The following is a 19,295-nucleotide window of genomic DNA, read 5'->3' as shown; positions in this document are numbered from 1 at the left end:
GTTGTGATATTGCTGTCTTCTAGGTATAACAAGATGACGTGTGAACTTCCGTAAACATTAGACAGGGTCTGGTGTCTTTCTCTTCATGTAGGTGATGTAGGCATGTGTTTATGAAGGGTGGGGGATCTATATTTCTTCACTTTTACTCTAACGAACTCTATCATAGTTGTGGCTTTGCAGATAGTATTTGAACTGACAAATACATATTCAATTAGTTTGTTCAAGGAAAACCTAGCTAAAAATCATAGCACACCCAATTATAATGTATTTCAAAACTTAAAAATTCTAGCAATATCTATGCTGCCTTGACATAAGTCTGATATTCCTTGTAGACCTTCAAGTGTCTTCATGTGTTAAACAAGAGTGTCAATCAACTAATACATCATGCAAGTGTCAACTAACACATCACACAAGTCCTTTGAGCAGTACAGTATTAAGAGCCGAATTCTATGTTTGTTTCTCATACATATTCTAAATATGTAATTATGATTTTATTTACACTTGTGTTTGAGTATGCATGCATGTTTATGTGTGTGAGCATGTGAGCATGTGTGTGTGTGTGTGTGTGTGTGTGTGTGTGTGTGTGTATGCCTGACATATGAATAAAGTGCCTGCAGATTCCAGAAGAGGTTACTACATCCCTGGGTGGAGCTCAAGCTTGGGAAATAAATTGTGAGACAGCCAACATGAGTGCCCAGAACAGCACTCTGGTCCTCTGGAAGATGTACCCTTAAGCACTGAAACATCTCTCCAGCTCCTCCACTCCCACCCCTCCTACACCAGGTTAATATAGATTATAAGTCATAGCACAGGTTTCTGTTTTCACATCTGTAAAATATAGACTCTGAGCTGTGACTGTATTTCACTTAATACACACATTCTATCAGCTGTCTGGTACATTGTCAAATAGTTTACTAACATATTGAATGTTATTGTTCTATTTTATTTTGACAAAATTAGACTTTTTCCAAGCTTCTTTTTTTTTAAATTTCTAAACTTGGAATAAATGAGTACCTAGTTTAGAGAGCCACTGTGGGCTTACATAGTGACACACTGTCACTTACATCTGTGACAGTCACTGAGAATGACTGGCAGCACCTAGACCAGGCTATGTGGGAAATGAAAATGAGGTGGCAGGATTGAACTGACAAGTTGAAGTTTATTTCCAAACTTGCTATAAATTTAGCAGCAGTTGTGACAACACAGTCATTGAAAAGTGGAGTTTGACTCAGAGTATCATTTCTCAGCTTGCACTCTCCCTAAAGAATCAGGTCTCCCCATCTAAAGAGTAGTAAATCTCAAGACACTAGCTTGCAAGTCTATTACTCTTTGCTTGATTCAGTAAAACCCAGCTTGCTTCTTGGGTTCATTTGCTTGAAAACCCTTTTCCAGTCCTTTACCCTGAGGGAATTGTCTGTCTTTGATGCTGAGGTGTATTTCTTGTATGTAGCAGAATGATAGATCCTGTTTTCCCATCCATTCTGGTAGCCTGTATCTTTTGTTTAATTCCATTGATGTTGAAAGATACTAATGAGCAATGGTTGTTGATTCCTGTTATTTTGACTTTTTGGTGGTGATGTGCATGTGTGTACTTGTGTGCGCACGCAAGTGTCTCTGTGTGTGTGTGTGTGTGTGTGTGTGTGTGTGTGTGTGTGGTTTGCTGGTGTGAAATTTTTGTGTTTTCTACATTTGTCTTCATTGAAACATCCATAAGCTACAAAACTGTAAAGCTGGACACCACACCAAACTGAAATGAATATACTGATTTTACAAAAGGATAAATAGAACATTTTATTAACACTTTTTTTGCAGCAACAAAATGACAGTTCACACCTTTTCACTCAGCACAGCAAAGGTTATGGTCACACGATATTTGAGACACAAAGCAGAGGGGAAATTTTAGGTCCTTAAGGTCAGGAGTGGTTTGCATTTAAAAGCAAACTTCATATTTCATATTTGCAGTAGCAGGGCCTCCAGTCAAGATCACAGGAAACTGAACAGATCAAATACCCAAAACAGACAGGCAAACACACCAGGTGACATTTTGCATTAAATTGGGATGTGCATTCTTATCACCGCAAAACATTATAAATAGCTCTGGTGTTAACTTTTTTAAAAGAAGGAAATCATTACTACCATAAGCAACATGGGAAGAATTTACAAACAGGAGGTTTTATGCTTTGCACTTATTGCTTGGTACACAAATGTTGCAGTTCCTGTTTAATTATATTAAGAAATGACGAGCAAAATGCCTTTTTTCCCATCTAAAATTCTATGACTCTATGAAAGTAGAAATTGCAATCCCCTAACCAACATTAGGTGTATGCTTGTTTTGGTTCTGTGTGAAAAGTATTTGTTATGTCTGTGTGAGTGAATATGTATAAGATATACAGGGATATAGATATAATTTTAATATAGTTTGTCCTATATACTCATGACAAATATCTCTTAAATGGGACATTAGGTAATAAAATTGTCTACATATAGATCTCTAGTGTTTATCTTTTCATATTATATATAGCTTTGTGGCATGAGTTTCATATAGTCTTTAGTTATCAAGGAAGATTATCTAAATCATTTCCTATTTTGTTGTTAATATTGCATTTCAAGGGTTATATATTTATACTAAATTTTTATTAGGTTCTTTATGATTATATATATATTAATCATTTCCTATTGTAAGTTACAACCAGTACAAAGTTGTAATAAAAAATACATTGAAGTCTATTTCTTCTTATATTTTTTTTTCAAAAAAAGTTATGTGATATGTTACATGAAAGTTGAATTTTATTGAAATGTGAAGGGTTTGATACTGTCAGGTAATGAATGGGAGAGCATGGAGCATACTCCTCCCTTTACAAGCTCTCTTTCATAAAAATAAGTGTTTGTGCCCAAGCATTTCACAAAACACTGCAAGATAAGCTTTTTGAAGATCACAAGATATCACACACTCTGCATTCCTACTAATAATTCAGTACAATTTGCTAGCTGCTAGTACACAATGTAGTTCTTCAATTAAAAGACGTAGCCACTCCATGATATGCACATAATGATTATAGTCAATACCGGATCTAGCCAGCTTTCCAGCTCCACTATGTCTCTAGACAGGATATCCCTGGGATATTTTGCAGTCTAGTGTAATAAATAAATAAGTGCAATTTGCATGATCAAGTAGCTTTGGCTTCCTAACTTCTGTAGGATGACATGTGCCAACTGTTTTAGTTGTGCTCTCTAACATGGTGATGGGTCCAACGAATACCTACTTAAACCTACAGTAAACCTTCAAATCACAAACAGAAGGATGAATGACCTGAATGGAAATGACATAATGTGACATCTTCCACAGATTGCACTTGATGGGAATCTCATGGTCTATTTTCAATTCTTATTTTTTTTTTTAACAGCAAGACTTGCTTGGTTGATATGTTTACATGGCCACACCACATTTTTAAAATTATTTTGTGCAATCACAATTAATTTAATCACAAACACTAAAAATAAACCCAACAACTAGCTTCGTTATGAATAATCATCTTGGTCCTTGTAGGTGTATGTCTCCTGTGCACCTTCTTGCACAAATTCTTCCTTCTTCTCCCAGCCACTAGGCCAGCCTCCATTCTCCTGTGTTGTGGCACCATAAGATTTGGTGGTACCATAATTTATGTAATTCTGAGTGATGTCCCCTGTTTCTTCTTCCAGTTCATCTTCATGAATAAAGCCACATTTTTCTTCACTGGTTTCCTCAGGGTCTGCCCAAGGTTGCTTCTCTCCTGAGGCAAATATTGCATAAAATATGACTCCCCCATAGTGGACGAGTGCAGCAATGAGGAAGACGTACTGCCACTCTTCACGGGACTGTGGTGAGAAAAAGCAGTGCTGTGAGAGCAAATTCCAAAACTGGAAAGCTACTCTGTGAGAACACTCTGCCATCATGCCATCTTTATGAGGCACTATTATGGGGGGTATCCATGTCATGAAAACACTTTGAAATAAGACTATTCATTTTATTGTTTAACATTTTAAGGTAGAAGTTTGAAAATAAAATCTCAAATACATGCTTGGCCTGCTGAGTTTAAGAATATTCTTTCACATTTAGTATTTTCTAGTCTTGCATCTTTTTTGGTTGGGTGCATTCACTATGTAACTGAGGGTGGTCTTGAATTGAGACCTGACTCTTTCTCCTTGGTGCTAGAGCGATGACCATGCACTATCTCAGCCATCTCTTCCATCTGTAAAACCCAAATATTGAAGTCCTATATGTACATAAAAGGACAGCTCTCTGACAGTAACAGTATTCTTCATAAAACTGCCTTGGAATCTGAATTGAGGTTGTCAAATAAAACTGGGAAAAGCTGTTTGTATACTTTATAATGTAGAGGCAAAGGGTTGTAGAGCTTGGGGGTGATGTTCTTGTCACAACAGGGACATCAGAAGCAGGTATTTTGTAGAATGTCCTAGTTTGTCTAATTAACACTTCTAAATAAATAAATAATCAGTGGATGTTGGATGGGCTTGAAAAACACCTTGTTTGATGGTTAGGAAGATAGGCTTTATCAGAGCTAATATAGAAATTTGTCCTCTGGGTTTCATTTGTCTTTCCTATATAAAAGTGGAGGGAACACCCCAAGGAGAACACCAAAGTTTCCTCCAACCATAAGAGAGAATCTCTTATATGGAACCACTCTCGCTCCTACCTTGTTCTTTGTCATTGCACCAACGATGATAGGGCAAACCATTCCCGACAGTGTGCCAACACCATTTGAAATGCCCATTAAGATACTGGCATATCTTGGAGCAATATCCAGATGGTTAACATTGAAGCCTGAAATATAAACAGAAGCTTTGGTTCAAGACAGCATAAACCAAGAAGCAAGTATCTGGTACAGAACATCAGATCACATCTTCCCAAAAGATAGTGGGTACATACTGTGTGCTTAACTATGAGTTTTCATAAATCCATCCAAGTACATTTTGAGAAAGAGAGGATATACATTTGCTTTTTCAAGATTTAATATGGCTTACAGCAAGCATTCTCTTAATGAATTGATCAAGTGTGACAAAGAATAAGAAAATCATTAGGGGGAAGTTGAACAATAATAATTCTAAATGATGTTTCTATATGTTACAACAGTTGTCCAGCACATAGATAATTAATAACAAAGATCAAGATATAATATAGAGAGACAAAGAAGAAGCCCCTCACCAGAGATAGCAAATCCACTGAATCCCACTGCAAGCACCAAGAAGGAGATGGCCACTCCTCTAGTGTGAGAGTAGCCAACAACCAGAAGCAGGGTGGCTTCCATGCCGAAACCTTTGGAGGCAAGCACAGCAGAGTATTGCAAAGGTTTCTGTGAAATTTTATTAGTTCTCTGAGAATTTCTTACAATGTATTCTGATCATATTTCTCTCTTCCCTGAATCTTCCCAGAACTACCCCCACTTCCTTCCTCACCCAACTGTGTCTTTTTTGTTTTACAACTTATCAAATCAAATTTGTGGTGCCCATATATTCTTGAGTATATGTCTTTCCGCTGGAGGTTGATCAACTTATTAAATCTTAAAAACATAAACAAACAAACAAAAAAAAAACCACCCCATTCTCCCTTTCCCAGCGGCTATCAATTGCCAACATCTCCTCAGCTGGGGTGGGACATGGTGCCCACCGCCTTTCAGTGCAATGTTCCCTAAATATATTTTTATTAACAACTACTAATATGACTTAAACCCTACTCCACAAGATTGACCTATATGTGGCACCATTATTGGGCCAAGAACCTGAGGCTAGACAGGACATAGGCCATATAGGAGAACATTCTACTATTACTCTGTTAAATCAACATACTCTTAAAGCAATTCCTAATGGCTTACCTTTAAACTCATTTACTAACTGATCTTTCAACCCTCATAAGAGAAGATTCTACTTACTGCAAATGTTGATCAACGCTGTGACCCATAATGGGCCAACATACAGGGAATAAGAGGCAGCAGAATTCTCAGTACTAACCAAAACATATATACTGCAAACACATGCACCCCCCCCCCCACACACACACTTTCAAATGCTCAGGGATCATTAGGAAGAAGTCACAGAAAGAGTATAAGAGATAGAGGCAGTGGATGACAAGAAAACAATCTCTTCTAGACACAGCAGGGCAGCCTCATGTACAAACTCAAAACCATTGTGTCGGTGTACATGAAACCTGTACAAGCTTAACTCAGACTAACTAATTTATAAAATTACCATAAACAAGTAAACCAAAACTACTAACATTTCTTAGTCTTACAAATGTGGACAGTATACCTCAGAGAGACATAATGGTAATAATTTATGCCAAAGATTATGGGAGAATTTATTATGTGTTTTTTAGTAATTTATTTAATTTTTATGTGCATTACATGCACATAAAATCTGACACATGAAGGTGTCAGATCCCTTGGAATTGGCATTACAGAGCTGCCATGGGGGCTGGGAATTGAACCTGGGTCATTTGGAAGAGCAGACAGTGCCCTTAACCACTAAGCCATCTCTCCAGCCCCTACTATGTGTTTTTTAAATCCAAATTAACCTAATGTTTTAGTGGTTAGAGGTTTAGTTACAATATACACAGATGGCTTTGTTAAGCAGTGCCTTGTAATGAGTGAGGCTGGCCATGGGAAAATGATTTGAAATGAACTATAAAGGTGCACTTCTAACAGGCATGAAGCAGTTTGACCCACTTAGAAAATCGGATTCATGCATGTAAATCACAGGCTCTTTAAACAGGAACATATGCTTACCACCACATGCACACTTACCCCCACAATTCATGATCTTTCTCACTGTTGTTGTTGAAAGAATTTGCTTGCTTCTTAGAAAGTCGGCAATTTGGCCGCCGATAGGTACAATGATTGTCATGACGAGATGTGGGACCGCGGACAGCATGCCGACCTGACGAGAGCAGGAAGGGGAGAAAAGTAGGAGAGATTAGAGGGAGTGGGAAATTGAATGGCCTGGCTTTCTGTATCCATCTTCATCCACTCCTATGAGCCAGGGAAGGCAAGACACTGTCTCCAAATGCACACTCACTCTCTTAGAATAAGCAGTAATGTCCACAGAGCAAACCATGAGAGCTAAGTAAATTTACTTTGATTTTTTTTTTTTGTATTCTTACAGAAGAAAAATTTTTATTGCTCTATTGTGATTCAGAACATTCTGAGTTCATGAATCAACCCTCCTGAATCTTGTAGTGAGTGAGTCATCTTGGTTTTCTGATTCATATTCTTTAAGTGTGTTTGTATAAATTCATCATTAATGAGAGGCAGAAGGCAGAGGATGAGATCTGGGAGAAAATGATGCCCTTGCCCCTCAAAAAGGCTATATTTACATTTTCTGTTTTGTTCAAAAGGTGAAACACTACATATTTACATTTTAAGACACTACTTCTAACTTTCATACCCTAGATTTAATTTACGCCAAGTGAAGCTCACAAGTCCTTCAGCTGAGTCAGTTACAGTCAAATGTAGTCATGTTGGCAGACCTTCATACGCAGCCTCTACACTGATTTCCTAGAAATTAGGGCAATATCAAATCTCGAATGCCTTCATCATTCATTCTTAACAATTAATTTGGAACAGTAAGCAGTTTCCTAGGTATTGAATGGGGGAAGAGCATATTAAAAAACATGCTTAAATTGGCTGTTACCACATGAATGGATGTTCTCGCTTTAGTATATTTTGAAGCACAACTTTTAGTAAGGGAAAGACTGTAATTTACTATTTGTGATTTTGACTGAATTATTGGAGCTATGAAATGCATGTTATCCTTCATTTTACAAATACGGACTACCTGCTTTAGAGCGACCCTTTCTGTGTCCACATGAAGTGTTTTACATATGAAAGAGGTCTTACACTGAGCAGCTTCAGTTATCTACTGTCCATTTGAATGAACAACTTTATCCCTTTGCACAAAGAAATGGCACAGACTTAAAGATTTATTACTTTATTTATTAAGAGTAAGACTTATTACTCTTTCAGCAGAGTCAGGACCAGAAATGCAAGAAATTAACAGCTAGAGGCTGCTGAGAGGTAAATTTTGGTCCCTGCTTAAGCACTTGGGAGTATGGAAAGTTCTAGCTTATTAGGCAAAAATTCCTGAAAATTGTCCATGTGTAGGTCTTTTCAGCTCTAGTGACTTATTATGAATAATCAGTGCACACATCCTCTGGCTGATCCATCCCCTGTTGGACTGTATTTAGTTGGCTCATTGTTTTAAGATTTAAGGAGGAGAAGATGGATATTTAGATTCTACAATTTATTCCTCCTAGTATTCCCAAATGCTTATACACTAGTCCTCCCTCTTCTGTGTCTCTCTGGTCACAGTTGCATCGCAACTCTATCTGAACTATATTTTGAAGCTGTCAGGAAGCAGAACATGAAGCACAACCCCTCTTAAAGAGCTCAGAGGAAACAAATGTTTCATCTCATTTGATAAGTGCCTGAATTCTGATGTTTAAAGGTGGGCATGCTTATCCTAGAACTAACTTTGCCCTGATTTGCCATTCTCAAAGGGGCTGAAAATATTTAGCATAGGGAAATACACACACACACACACACACACACACACACACACACACACAGAGAGAGAGAGAGAGAGAGAGAGAGAGATAGAAAGAAAGAGAGTTAACTAATATAGTTCACTTATGTAAATGCATAGATTAGGTCCTATATATTATAACTATTTGTGTGTGTGGACACCTGCACACAGATTCATTTTGTCTTAACTAAATAAGCATACTTAGAATGAAGATTAAAGTGTTGTTTCCGTAGTTCTATCTATAGGATATTCAGTTTCATGAGGTTAGGGAAAGACACCTTCTATGTAAGCATTTTATTTTGTATCATATTTGCTTTACTTCTTTTTTTCTTTAAAATTTTATTATTATTTATTACAATTTAGGCATTTTGTATCCTGGCTGTAGCACCCTTCCTCATCTCCTCTGGTTCCCATCCTCCCTTCCTCTTACCCCTTTACATCCATCCCCTAGTCCACTGATAGGGGGAGGTCCTCTTCCCTACTCCATGTGGGTTCCCTAGTAAGGGGAGCAGGGGCAGCCACTGGCATTAACTTTGTTGCCTGCTCTTTGATCATCTCTCCCTGGCGAGGTGTCCTTACTAGACCACAGAGAGAGAGGATCCAGACAGTCCTGCTTCACTTCTTTAAGACAGTATAACAGCTCTTACTATTCATAGATAAGAAATTAAAGATGATAATGATTAAAAAATCAGCCCCAAGTTGTAGATCAACACTTCATTATATATCTTAGGTTCAAAGCCACATGACCTGGACACACCTAGATTTGCTATCATGATCTCCAATTTTTTTTTCAGGTAAGTTGTAGAATTCAAAACAATTTTTACCAGCTTAATAAGAATCTTCAGTCCACACTGTATATAAAATATAACTACAACTTTTGCTTAAAAATAACAAGTGAATTAAATAATCCATATATGTTTGTTCATTTATTTTTTTCCAAACTGCCTCTGATTTTATTCAAGTGTTTTCAGCTAATTGTAGAAAAAATCCTAAGAAAATCATTTCACTATCATCAGTTGGCACCTCTCCCAGCCCACCACAAGTCCTGGCTTTATTAATAACCTCTGAGTGTCACTTTTGTCCTAGATTATGAAAATGGACTCACACCTCCAGCAGTCTTTGTTGAGAGGTGTGATAATCTTAGAGGTCCCAAAGCTGCCCTGCTATGTTTGATCAGCTCCAGGGAGAAGAGCCAGTCTATAGCAGCCATTCTTCTCAGAAAGAGGGGACTGTTTCCTTAGAAACAGCTGCTACAAAAGAGCTCTTAGGCCAGCAAATGCCAGGCTCAGGCTTTCTATAGCCCAGCTCTCAGATAGCCTTTCAAGTAAAGACACAATATGAACAGACCAAGCCCAGCTGGACTTACGTAGCAACACAAGGAGAAACAGCACAGTCATTGCCAGCAAAGATAAATGTATTCAGGACTCAGCAGAGAGCTGGGCACAGAGCTCAGAGCTGGCACTCCACACTAACCTGCTAAGTGAGTGACTGAATGTACAGGTCATCTGATGTGTGACACTAAAGGGAATTGAAATGGAGTCTCCATATCCTGAGTCTGTTGCTAGTTAATATTGCATTAGGAGATTTCAATTATTACCCTCAAAAAATAATTGCCCTCAGTTTGTTTTACCATCAGTCAAACAGAAATGATAACTATCCATCTGGTCTACCAGATGAGGTTATTCATGAATACGAAAGAAACTTCTAGAATTTAATATCCCTATACAAAAAGAGTAATTAAATTTGAGTTCTTCTTATAGAAAATCTGAAAATGTTTTTGTTTCTGTTTGTATCTATAAACAAATGTCTTATATGCCTTGTGTGTGTGAATTGGCAATACAAGATTTCTGTCTAATACTACAAAGCTCCAAATATTTGGGAAAGAGAAGCTATGTTTTATGTCTGAATAACACCAAGTGTCCTATAATAGACTCAACAAATGCTCCTTAGATTAAATTGGATGAACAAAGTGCAAGGACATTTTCAGCCTTTTGATTAGTTAAGTGTATCGTTCAATTGGACAGATCTCTAAGAACACATAGAGAGGAGATTGATAGCAGCCTAAACACAATTCCATTAGAATGGGTTACCTTTCTTGCTAGCAATAAGCTTGTCTTGGACTAAAGGTTATTGTATTTGTTTATGGGGAAAAGTAGGACTAGGACACACACACACACACACACACACACACACACACACACACACACACGTACTTCCTTACAGTAAATCATGAAGATTAGAAGACAAACTTTTGGCTAAAGAAAAAAATATTGACTTAAGTATAAATATTATCCAATATTTTAATAAGGTGAATTTGTACATACCTTGCTAATTTCAAACCCAAAAACTTCCTCAAAATAAGCTGGTTGACTGATGAGCAGTAAATAAAATGTCCAACTCCTGCAGAAGTTTGCAACAATTATTGCATAGACAGGCATGGATGTGAAAAACTTCCTCCATGGAGTCTTGAATTTCTGAAAGCCCAAAACGAGAGTTCCTCTGCTTTAGCATTTTCTGACTGAAATTGATGCTTTCTGTTTGTAGAGGCATAGGATGGGTAATTAAGGAGATAATTAATTGGTAGCTACAGCCTCCCTGTTAACCTTAGGCATGTGATAATCATTAAAAGAAAACCAAATACCAATCTTCTGACTTAGTCTAGTTTTTAAAGTATGCAAATTCATGTACATAGAAAATAAATTCCAAAATCATGGGTTCTAATTTCTAAGATTTTAAAGCAAAATGTTGCCAAATCAGTGGCTTTCTGATATCTAAAATGTTGAAAGTTGAATGTACTTGACATGAAAGAGAAAACGAGACCATGATATTGCCCTCCCTCTCTGAAGTTAGCTAAGCCATCATCTATATGTAAATTCTCTCGACCTTTAGTGATGATCTGTATATTTTAGGACACAGAGGTACAAGTTCCTGATATATTTTTGTGGTGATGAGGTCCAGTAGATATATCCTAGGACATCATTACCAGCGAGTTATGACATTTGAGTCTTTTCTAAATAAAAACAAAATACCTAGAGATGATTTACATGATTATAATATTTTTTAAAAATTAAACCTCATGCTCTTAATATTTCAGACTTCAAACTATTTCTCATAGTCCCAAACACTTTCTTAATTACCTCATTTGAAGAACAAAATATAGCTGCTGAAGAAAGAATCTCCTAAAATAGCTCCAGTCAGTGTTTCATGATCAAAACAGGACACAGATTTAATAATTATTCCCAAGCGTTGAACCCCGTGATTGTTGGTATTAACCTATCTGTACTCAGATTTTCAAAAATGACTTCAGATGCAGAATTGGAAGAAATCACGTTGGAGTGATCAGAAATATATGTAATGCCAGGAAAGAGAAAAACCTATATCACTAATGTATAATAAACACTGTTGCTTTCGGTAAATATTTGTTTTGTGATGCATAATAGGTAAGCTCCAAAGGACAGGTGTTTTTTTCTTTACTCCTATAGATGATACATGATGAAAATACTTCACAGGTATATAAAAATGGCCAGAGACAGGAATGTGTGCATCAGGATAACTCTGTGTGCAAAAGGTATAACTGAAGAGATTGCTAAGAGTCAACAACTTCAGCACTCAGGAAGGCGGAGGCAGGTGGAACTCTGTGAGTTAGAGGCCAGCCTGATATACAAAGGGAGTCTAGTACAGCCAACGCTACACAGAGAAACCCTGCCAAAAAAAAAGTCAACAACTTTTTTCCTGCTGGGAAAATACTTTTTTGCTTTTTTGAGGATTATCAACCCTAGGAACTATATTCTTCATATGGTAAAGCACTACAACAGGAAGAGAAAAGTGTCAATTTTTAAAAGATGTATTTATTTTTATCTTATATGAATGGATATTTTGCTTCAATGTATGTCTGTGCACTACATGTGTGCCTGATGCCCACGGATGCCATAAAATGGCATCAGATCCCCTGGAACTGGAGTTACAGATGCTTGTGAGATGCCCTGTGGGTGCTGGGAATTGAACTTTGGTCCTCTGGAAGAGCAACCAATGTCCTTTATTAATCACTGAGTCATCTCCCTAGCTCCTACTATCTTACTTTATGCCTTAAAAAAATCAGAGGTAGGGAGGTGGGACTGGGAAGAGAGAGGGGTGCTGCAGCTGGGATCCAAAGTGAATAAATTGTAATAAAAATAATAAAAAACTTAAATTGCTGGGAACTACAAGTAGATGTATATCACCCTGACAATATTCTATTTATTCAGCTGCTTTGGGAATGTGATTATGACAGCAACTTGTTCATATATGATCCCTCATTTTCATACATTAATAATATTCCTAGGAGAACAACATAAAAGATCTAAGCCACACACAATTGATTGTAACCTGTGTTTTCATTGGATCCATGCTCAGAACAAGTGACCATAAAAGACAAAGGCAGGGCCATGAGCTGGACAGTGTCAGGCACTGCTGATTGTAGTGGATCTGATAGGTCTTTAGGGAAGAGCAGATGACATGCTCACAGAACGAAAGTTTGAATCTGTCCAAAAAAACTGAAGTAAGCAGGACAAGATGTCAGCTATGGTTGCACCTGTGTAGGACCCTTTTGGACCCTGAGGAACATAGTTCTTATCTGTGGCCCCTACTGCAAGTCTTTCAGCAGGTTAGAATTTAAGTTCAGGCCTTTAACACTCTCAGGGAAGGCCTTTTCTCCCAAACTCTGAAAGAAAAGGGCCTCATCCCTAATACACATTCCTTAAACCTTCCCATAATCCTGGGTGTTGACCTCAAAACACATAACCTTTGCCAGTATAACTGAGCTTGCATTGCTCTTGGTTCCTAGGGAGGGCTGCTTTGTCTGGCCTCTGTTGGGAGAGGATGTACCTAGTCCTGCAGGGACCTAATGTGCAAGGGTGGGTTGGTACCCTTAAGGGACCTCACCCTCCTCTGAGGGGAATGAGAGAGGGGGCGTGTGAGGGGGAGTACTGGGAGGAGAGGGGCAGAGCTGAGATCATGAAGTAAAGTGAATAAACACATAAATTCAAAAATTAAAAAGAGGGGAGGGGAAGCACATTGGACTGGTGTTCCTGGTACTCAGTGTTGTCTCCTCCTTTTTCAGTTCTCTCTCAGAGATATTTTGGGTGCCCTCTGTGGGAACTTCCTGGCCAAGGAATTCTGGGCAATACAGCTGCAGATGCCAGGGAACCAGTGCTGACTGTGATAGTGGTGTTCAGACAAACAATCCGCGACTGCATTGCCTGCTATGTTATAGGCATAATTTGGTCCAAAAATGTTCAAAAGAACTTGAAATACAAGTTTGACTTCCATTTGACCTGATTTTGAAATTCATTTTGAAGTGACAGGAACATGTGAAACCTATTTAGAAGAAAGATACAGTGTTTTTAGAAGGCAATGGAGTATAGGAAGTGGAAAGCTAGAGATTATGCTATTCTCGACCTTCCTAATGCTGCAACCCTTTAATACAGTTCCTTATTCCTTATTCCTCAAAACTATAAAGTTATTTTTGTTGCTACTTCATAACTGTAGTTTTGCTGTAGTTATGAATTGTAACGTAAATATTTTCGGAGATAGAGGTTTGCCAAAGAAGTCAAGACTCATAGGTTGAAAAGTGCTGTTGCTCTAACCCATCTGTTTTACTTTGAGAAAAACAAAAACAAAAACAAAACAAACATCTAGCAAGCAAGAAAGAAGATAGAAATCATTCCTAAGGGAGGTTAGGGAGAATGGATGGATGGACATGAGGGAGGGAGAAAGGGAGAGGAAGGAGGGAGAGAGAGAAAGAGAGAGAGAGAGAGAGAGAGAGAGAGAGAGAGAGAGAGAGAGAGAAAGAGAACTTGGGGCCAGGCTACTTCATTTAGTAAGGACTGGTAACAGTTAATCCAGGAAGGTGAGATGAGCAATAAGAAGAGGTATAGACACCATAATGAAACGCTTACTTCCATTGCACCTAACAGATTTGCGCTCTCTCCAATGCTCTCTTCTATGTACCTACGTTCTTCATCCGTAATGGTAGGATGCTTGGCAGGGCTCTCGTAAGACACCAGAAGCCAGAACATGTACCAGACCATGCCAAAGCTTCCTGCAAGAAAGGATTGACAAGGAGGAGATGAAAGGAAGGCAGTTGTTAGGAATACGATTAGCAGCTAGAGGTTGGAGACATACAATAATCTCAATGAGAGCCATATGGTATGTGTGGTGTGAGCAGCTGACTTCACATCAGATTTCTCAAAGACTTATGCCATGGTTCATATCTTTGACTCTAATTAAGCAGCACTGATAAACAAAAACTCACAAGCAGCTACTGAATAACATAAGTTGGAAGTTTAGTCACACATCTCATCTTCCATTACTGAGCTGTGACATGCTAGACACAATGCCATTCAAGAGAAGACTATTAAACAAGATGAAATTATTATGTTTGGAGAATTCCATAGAATGAGGAGTAGATATGTTTTTTATTTGCTGACCATCAATATATAAAAAATGGTTTAAATTTCAAGAGAGGGAGAAATATCTGTTGCACCCCCTGACTAGAACTTCTAAAGGTCATAAACAGGTTTGAAGCAAAACAGTGGAGAATTTGCTAGTCTAAATGATGATAGTAGATGAGCATGGGCCTCTACAATTAACATGGAAGGACTTCCTTGTGATGTGATTATACACTGTGTGTCCTAGCTTAGACTTTGTTAATCATTCTTTAGGACTGTTAGAAGTTATATTGTCGGCCCACAAACTGTTTTCTCTCCCTTCCAATCCTCTTTTTTATTTATCTCTCTCACCATGAACACATATTTTTGTTGTGCATTATAAATCTGTAAGCAGTAACAGGAGAAGCAGTCCCAAGGGATTTATCCTGCTTTCCCCACTGCTACCAGGACATTGCATTTTTCTTTCTCACTCTTCCCTCCATCCCTTGGGTAACAATCTAAGTACTCCTGAGCTCACTAATACTTCATGTTTGTCTGTTTAGTCTCTAAGACATCTTCCTTAACACCATACATAGACTCTGGTGGGTTGTCTTCCCTTTAATTACTGAACACAGAAGCAAATGTGATTTGAGGCCAGATTTTGTTTAAATCTCTTATAGATGTAGCTGTTATGGCAGGATTTTCCTAGACTTACATCCTCACTGCATCATTCATTGGTGATATGATTCAGTAAGTAACAGTCACTCCAAACCTCCACTACAAAATGGAAAAGATTTCAGTTTTTAAGGCAGAGTCCTATGATCTCTAAATCATAATCCTCCTAAGTGCAGGGATTTCAGTGTTTACTACAAGGCCCAGTAAAAAGTAATTTATATATAAGTTTTTGACAAAAAAAAACCAAAAAACACCAAAGTTAAAGGAGATACTGTTTACATCTCACAGAGCAGTGGGTGTCACTCTCTGAGCATCTAGTAACTGAGCATTCCATCATTTGGTGAAGATTAGCACTGTGTTCCTGTGGTGTGTTCTGCATGCCTGTAACTTCGTGCTTACCAACCCATCAAACATTTCCTGTATGCCACTCTGTTTATTATCCCTACCATGGACTAAATTCATGTACTGTGTCCTGGGTCCACTTGGTGTTTTTGTAGCTATTACCTTCTTCCATACTGTCCAAATTTTAGCACAGTGATTTTTAAAACAAAAAACAAAGATGCCTTTCAAGATTCAGTTTTTGTTACAAACAGCAAGCAAACATGCTTTGTGTAATTCTTTTTCAAATACTTACTGCATATCCTTTGATTCATACTCAATGGTAAATGTTAAATGAGATTCAAGAAGACAGAATGACTTACTTAAATTATTATTTCTTTTCTTTTAAAATATTTTTATTGAAAATATTTTTTGTAAACTTTCTGATTACAGTTTCTATTCCCACAACTCCTCCCAGATTTTCCCCACCTACCCACCTTAGAAAACTTTCCTTTGCAATATAAAGAAATAACTAAGATTTGAGATGTATCCACAACTTTAGAGTCCCATCATCTCTTTAAGTAAATAATAAACTAAGCCAACTCAGGGTAGCAACTAGCCACACAAAGTACAAACCATGTTTTCTCACAAACCCTTGTGAAAACCTAATGAAAAAATAAGACTTAAAATACTATTTTTTTAAAAGAACAATTTTCGATTCTCTCTAGGGGTCCAATAAGAGGGCCCAAAAGGTAAGGACACTTTCTATCAAACCTGAGTTCCATTCCCAGAAACCACATGGTGGAAGGAGAGAACTGACTTCTACAAGTTGTACTATGACCTCCAAATACATGCCTTGGCATGCACATGATGCATGAACACATGCACATATACACACACAGAGAGAGGAGATAGAGATAGAGATAGAAACAGACAGAGAGATATGCAAATACATATATGGCTTACAATGAAGAGCATTCATAGATCCAAAAATCTGTCAATGGGCTCTTCAGTACCCAAAGAATCCTCGAGCCCTTGTTATAAAGCAATGTTTGTCAGTTATCTCTAGGAGACATGTTTGTCATTTTCAGAATATTTCAAAGTAAGAACAAATGGGTGTGGCCAAATTCAGAGACAACCATATACCTCTCTATAGTACCATATGCTTTATCTTCCAGATCCTCATGCCCACATCCAAAGATGATATTAGACACCTTTCCAGGGAAATCTGGAAAGCTTCTCCTCCTCCTCCTCCTCCTCCTCCTCCTCCTCCTCCTCCTCCTCCTCTTCCTCCCCTCCTCCTCCTCCTCCTCCTCCTCCTCCTCCATCATCATCATCTTCTTCTTCTTTTCGGTTTTTCGAAACAGGGTTTCTCTGTGTAGCCTTGGCTGTCCTGGACTCACTTTGTAAACCAGGCTGGCCTCGAACTCACAGCAAAGCTCCTGCCTCTGCCTACCTGAATAATTATAGGCATGTCACCACACCCAGACATTCAGCTTGGTTTTTTTTTTTTAATTGCTATTTTTTTTTAACAATTTGTTCACTTTGTATCCAGGCTGTAGCCTCCTCCCTCCTCTCCTCCCAACCCCTCCTGCCCTCCCTACCTCTTCTCTTCCCATCCCTCTCCCTCAGTCCACTGATAGGGGAGGTTTTCCTCCCCTTCCATCTGACCCTAGCCTATTAGGTCTCATCAGGACTGGCTGTATTGTCTTCCTTTGTTGCCTGGAGAGGCTGCACCCCCCAGAGAGTGTGCCCCTGAGTTCATGTCAGAGACAGTCTCTGTTCCCCTTACTAGGGAACCCTCTCAGAGACTGATTCTATGGGCTACATCTGAGCAGAGGTTTTAGGTCCTCTCCATCCATGATATATTTGCAATACTATCTCATCTCTATTTTAATGTGGGAACTCAGTGGACTTTCATTTCTGCTCTGTGACTGGTTTTTATTGACATTGTATCAAATATTTTGATGAATTATCAGGACGAACATCTTCCTGCTACCCATGCTCACTTAACTTGAGGAGGCAGAATCAGGAAGCAATAGCAGCAAATATACTTGAGTTGGGGCTAGCTCCTTAAACCTCAGCATCTTAAAATCAGGAGGTCTTTATTCACCTCCTAATCAGAAGCATAGCAATTAATAAAGTATTGCAAAGTGTCCATCAGTGAGGTGGTTGCTCTTTAACACAAGAAACAACAATGAAAGGAAAGTAACAGCTCAAAGCTTTTTTTTCTCTTTTCAGAATATAAAGGGATTTTAAGATGAGAAAGTAAGTAAATAAATTGTGCATTATATGCTACCATTTTACATTATCCTATACATAACTCTATTGTAAATAAATGTAACCTACCATACACATAAAACACTGAAGACCATCCAGTATACTGCACGAGGATACCGGCTAAAGGCATGGCAATGACTGCTCCAGCATAGGAACCTAGAGGGAAAGGGAGGAGGGAAGAAAGTGCATGAGAGCAATAATTGTTTTTCTCTCATGTACCAGGATTGGCTCACACAAATACATACAACAGCTGCATACAAACATACACGCACACACCACGCATGCACGCACGCAGGCACATGCACATCACCTCATCAAACACATATTCACCCTACACCTTACTTCCTTTCACAAAATCACAGAACCACACCTCGAATCACACCTAGGTAGCAGGACATAACAGAGATTTAAAGAACTGTAGCAGTGCGTGGGCTGGAGAGATACCAAAGAGCACTTAATGCTCTTGTAGAAGACCTGTGTTCTCTTTGCAGAACACACACAGTAGCTCACAACCGTCCATAACTCAAATTCCAGGAGATTTGATGCTCTTTTTCTGGCCTCTGAAGGCACTAGGGGGTACAGTTACATACATGCAGACACTCGGACATATAAAATAATAAATAAATAAATAAATGAATAAATAAATAAATACGTAGATCTTTTTAGAAAGGCACAAATTGTCTTGTATACAGATATGCAGTTTTATCTTTGCATAGTGTTTTCTACTTTTGTTTAAAAACTTGTCAGAAACGACTGTGCAAAGAGTATCTCATAAACAGAGACACATGGCAATATTTAAAACCTTCATGGAAACCTTACTGTTCCGCATCTGCAGGTAGTAACATTGCTGATGACTTAATTTATTATTGGTGGGTTGTTCACACTTGCTCTGAACTTTAAAGTGGATTTGTGCTCTCTCTCGTTATGATTTGGAAATGGGATTTTTCTTTCTCTTTGGGACTCATAGATCAATATGTAAATAAATGAAGTGGCCAGGCACTGTGATGCATGCCTTTAATCAGAGTTCAGAAGGCAGAGGCA

General features: G+C 38.3%; 1 protein-coding gene across 1 annotated transcript in view; it reads right to left on the bottom strand.

The window, feature by feature from the left end:
- Positions 1 to 2,603: 2,603 nt before the first annotated feature.
- The window catches only part of Slc17a6 (solute carrier family 17 member 6), a 38,931-nt gene continuing 22,239 nt past the window's right edge, over positions 2,604 to 19,295 (bottom strand). The window contains exons 6-12 of the mRNA XM_055608372.1: positions 18,324 to 18,410; positions 14,511 to 14,653; positions 10,899 to 11,048; positions 6,798 to 6,930; positions 5,204 to 5,314; positions 4,695 to 4,822; positions 2,604 to 3,855 (exon numbers count right to left, since the gene is read on the bottom strand). Of these exons, the coding sequence (XP_055464347.1) occupies positions 3,520 to 3,855; positions 4,695 to 4,822; positions 5,204 to 5,314; positions 6,798 to 6,930; positions 10,899 to 11,048; positions 14,511 to 14,653; positions 18,324 to 18,410 (1,088 nt within the window). The 3' untranslated portion in view covers positions 2,604 to 3,519. The remainder of the gene's footprint in view (positions 3,856 to 4,694; positions 4,823 to 5,203; positions 5,315 to 6,797; positions 6,931 to 10,898; positions 11,049 to 14,510; positions 14,654 to 18,323; positions 18,411 to 19,295) is intronic.

Source organism: Psammomys obesus, unplaced genomic scaffold (genome assembly GCF_907164565.1).
Source record: "Psammomys obesus unplaced genomic scaffold, mPsaObe1.curated_primary_1811, whole genome shotgun sequence".
Classification (NCBI taxonomy): domain Eukaryota; kingdom Metazoa; phylum Chordata; class Mammalia; order Rodentia; family Muridae; genus Psammomys; species Psammomys obesus.
This window is presented reverse-complemented; position numbering and strand designations above follow the sequence as displayed.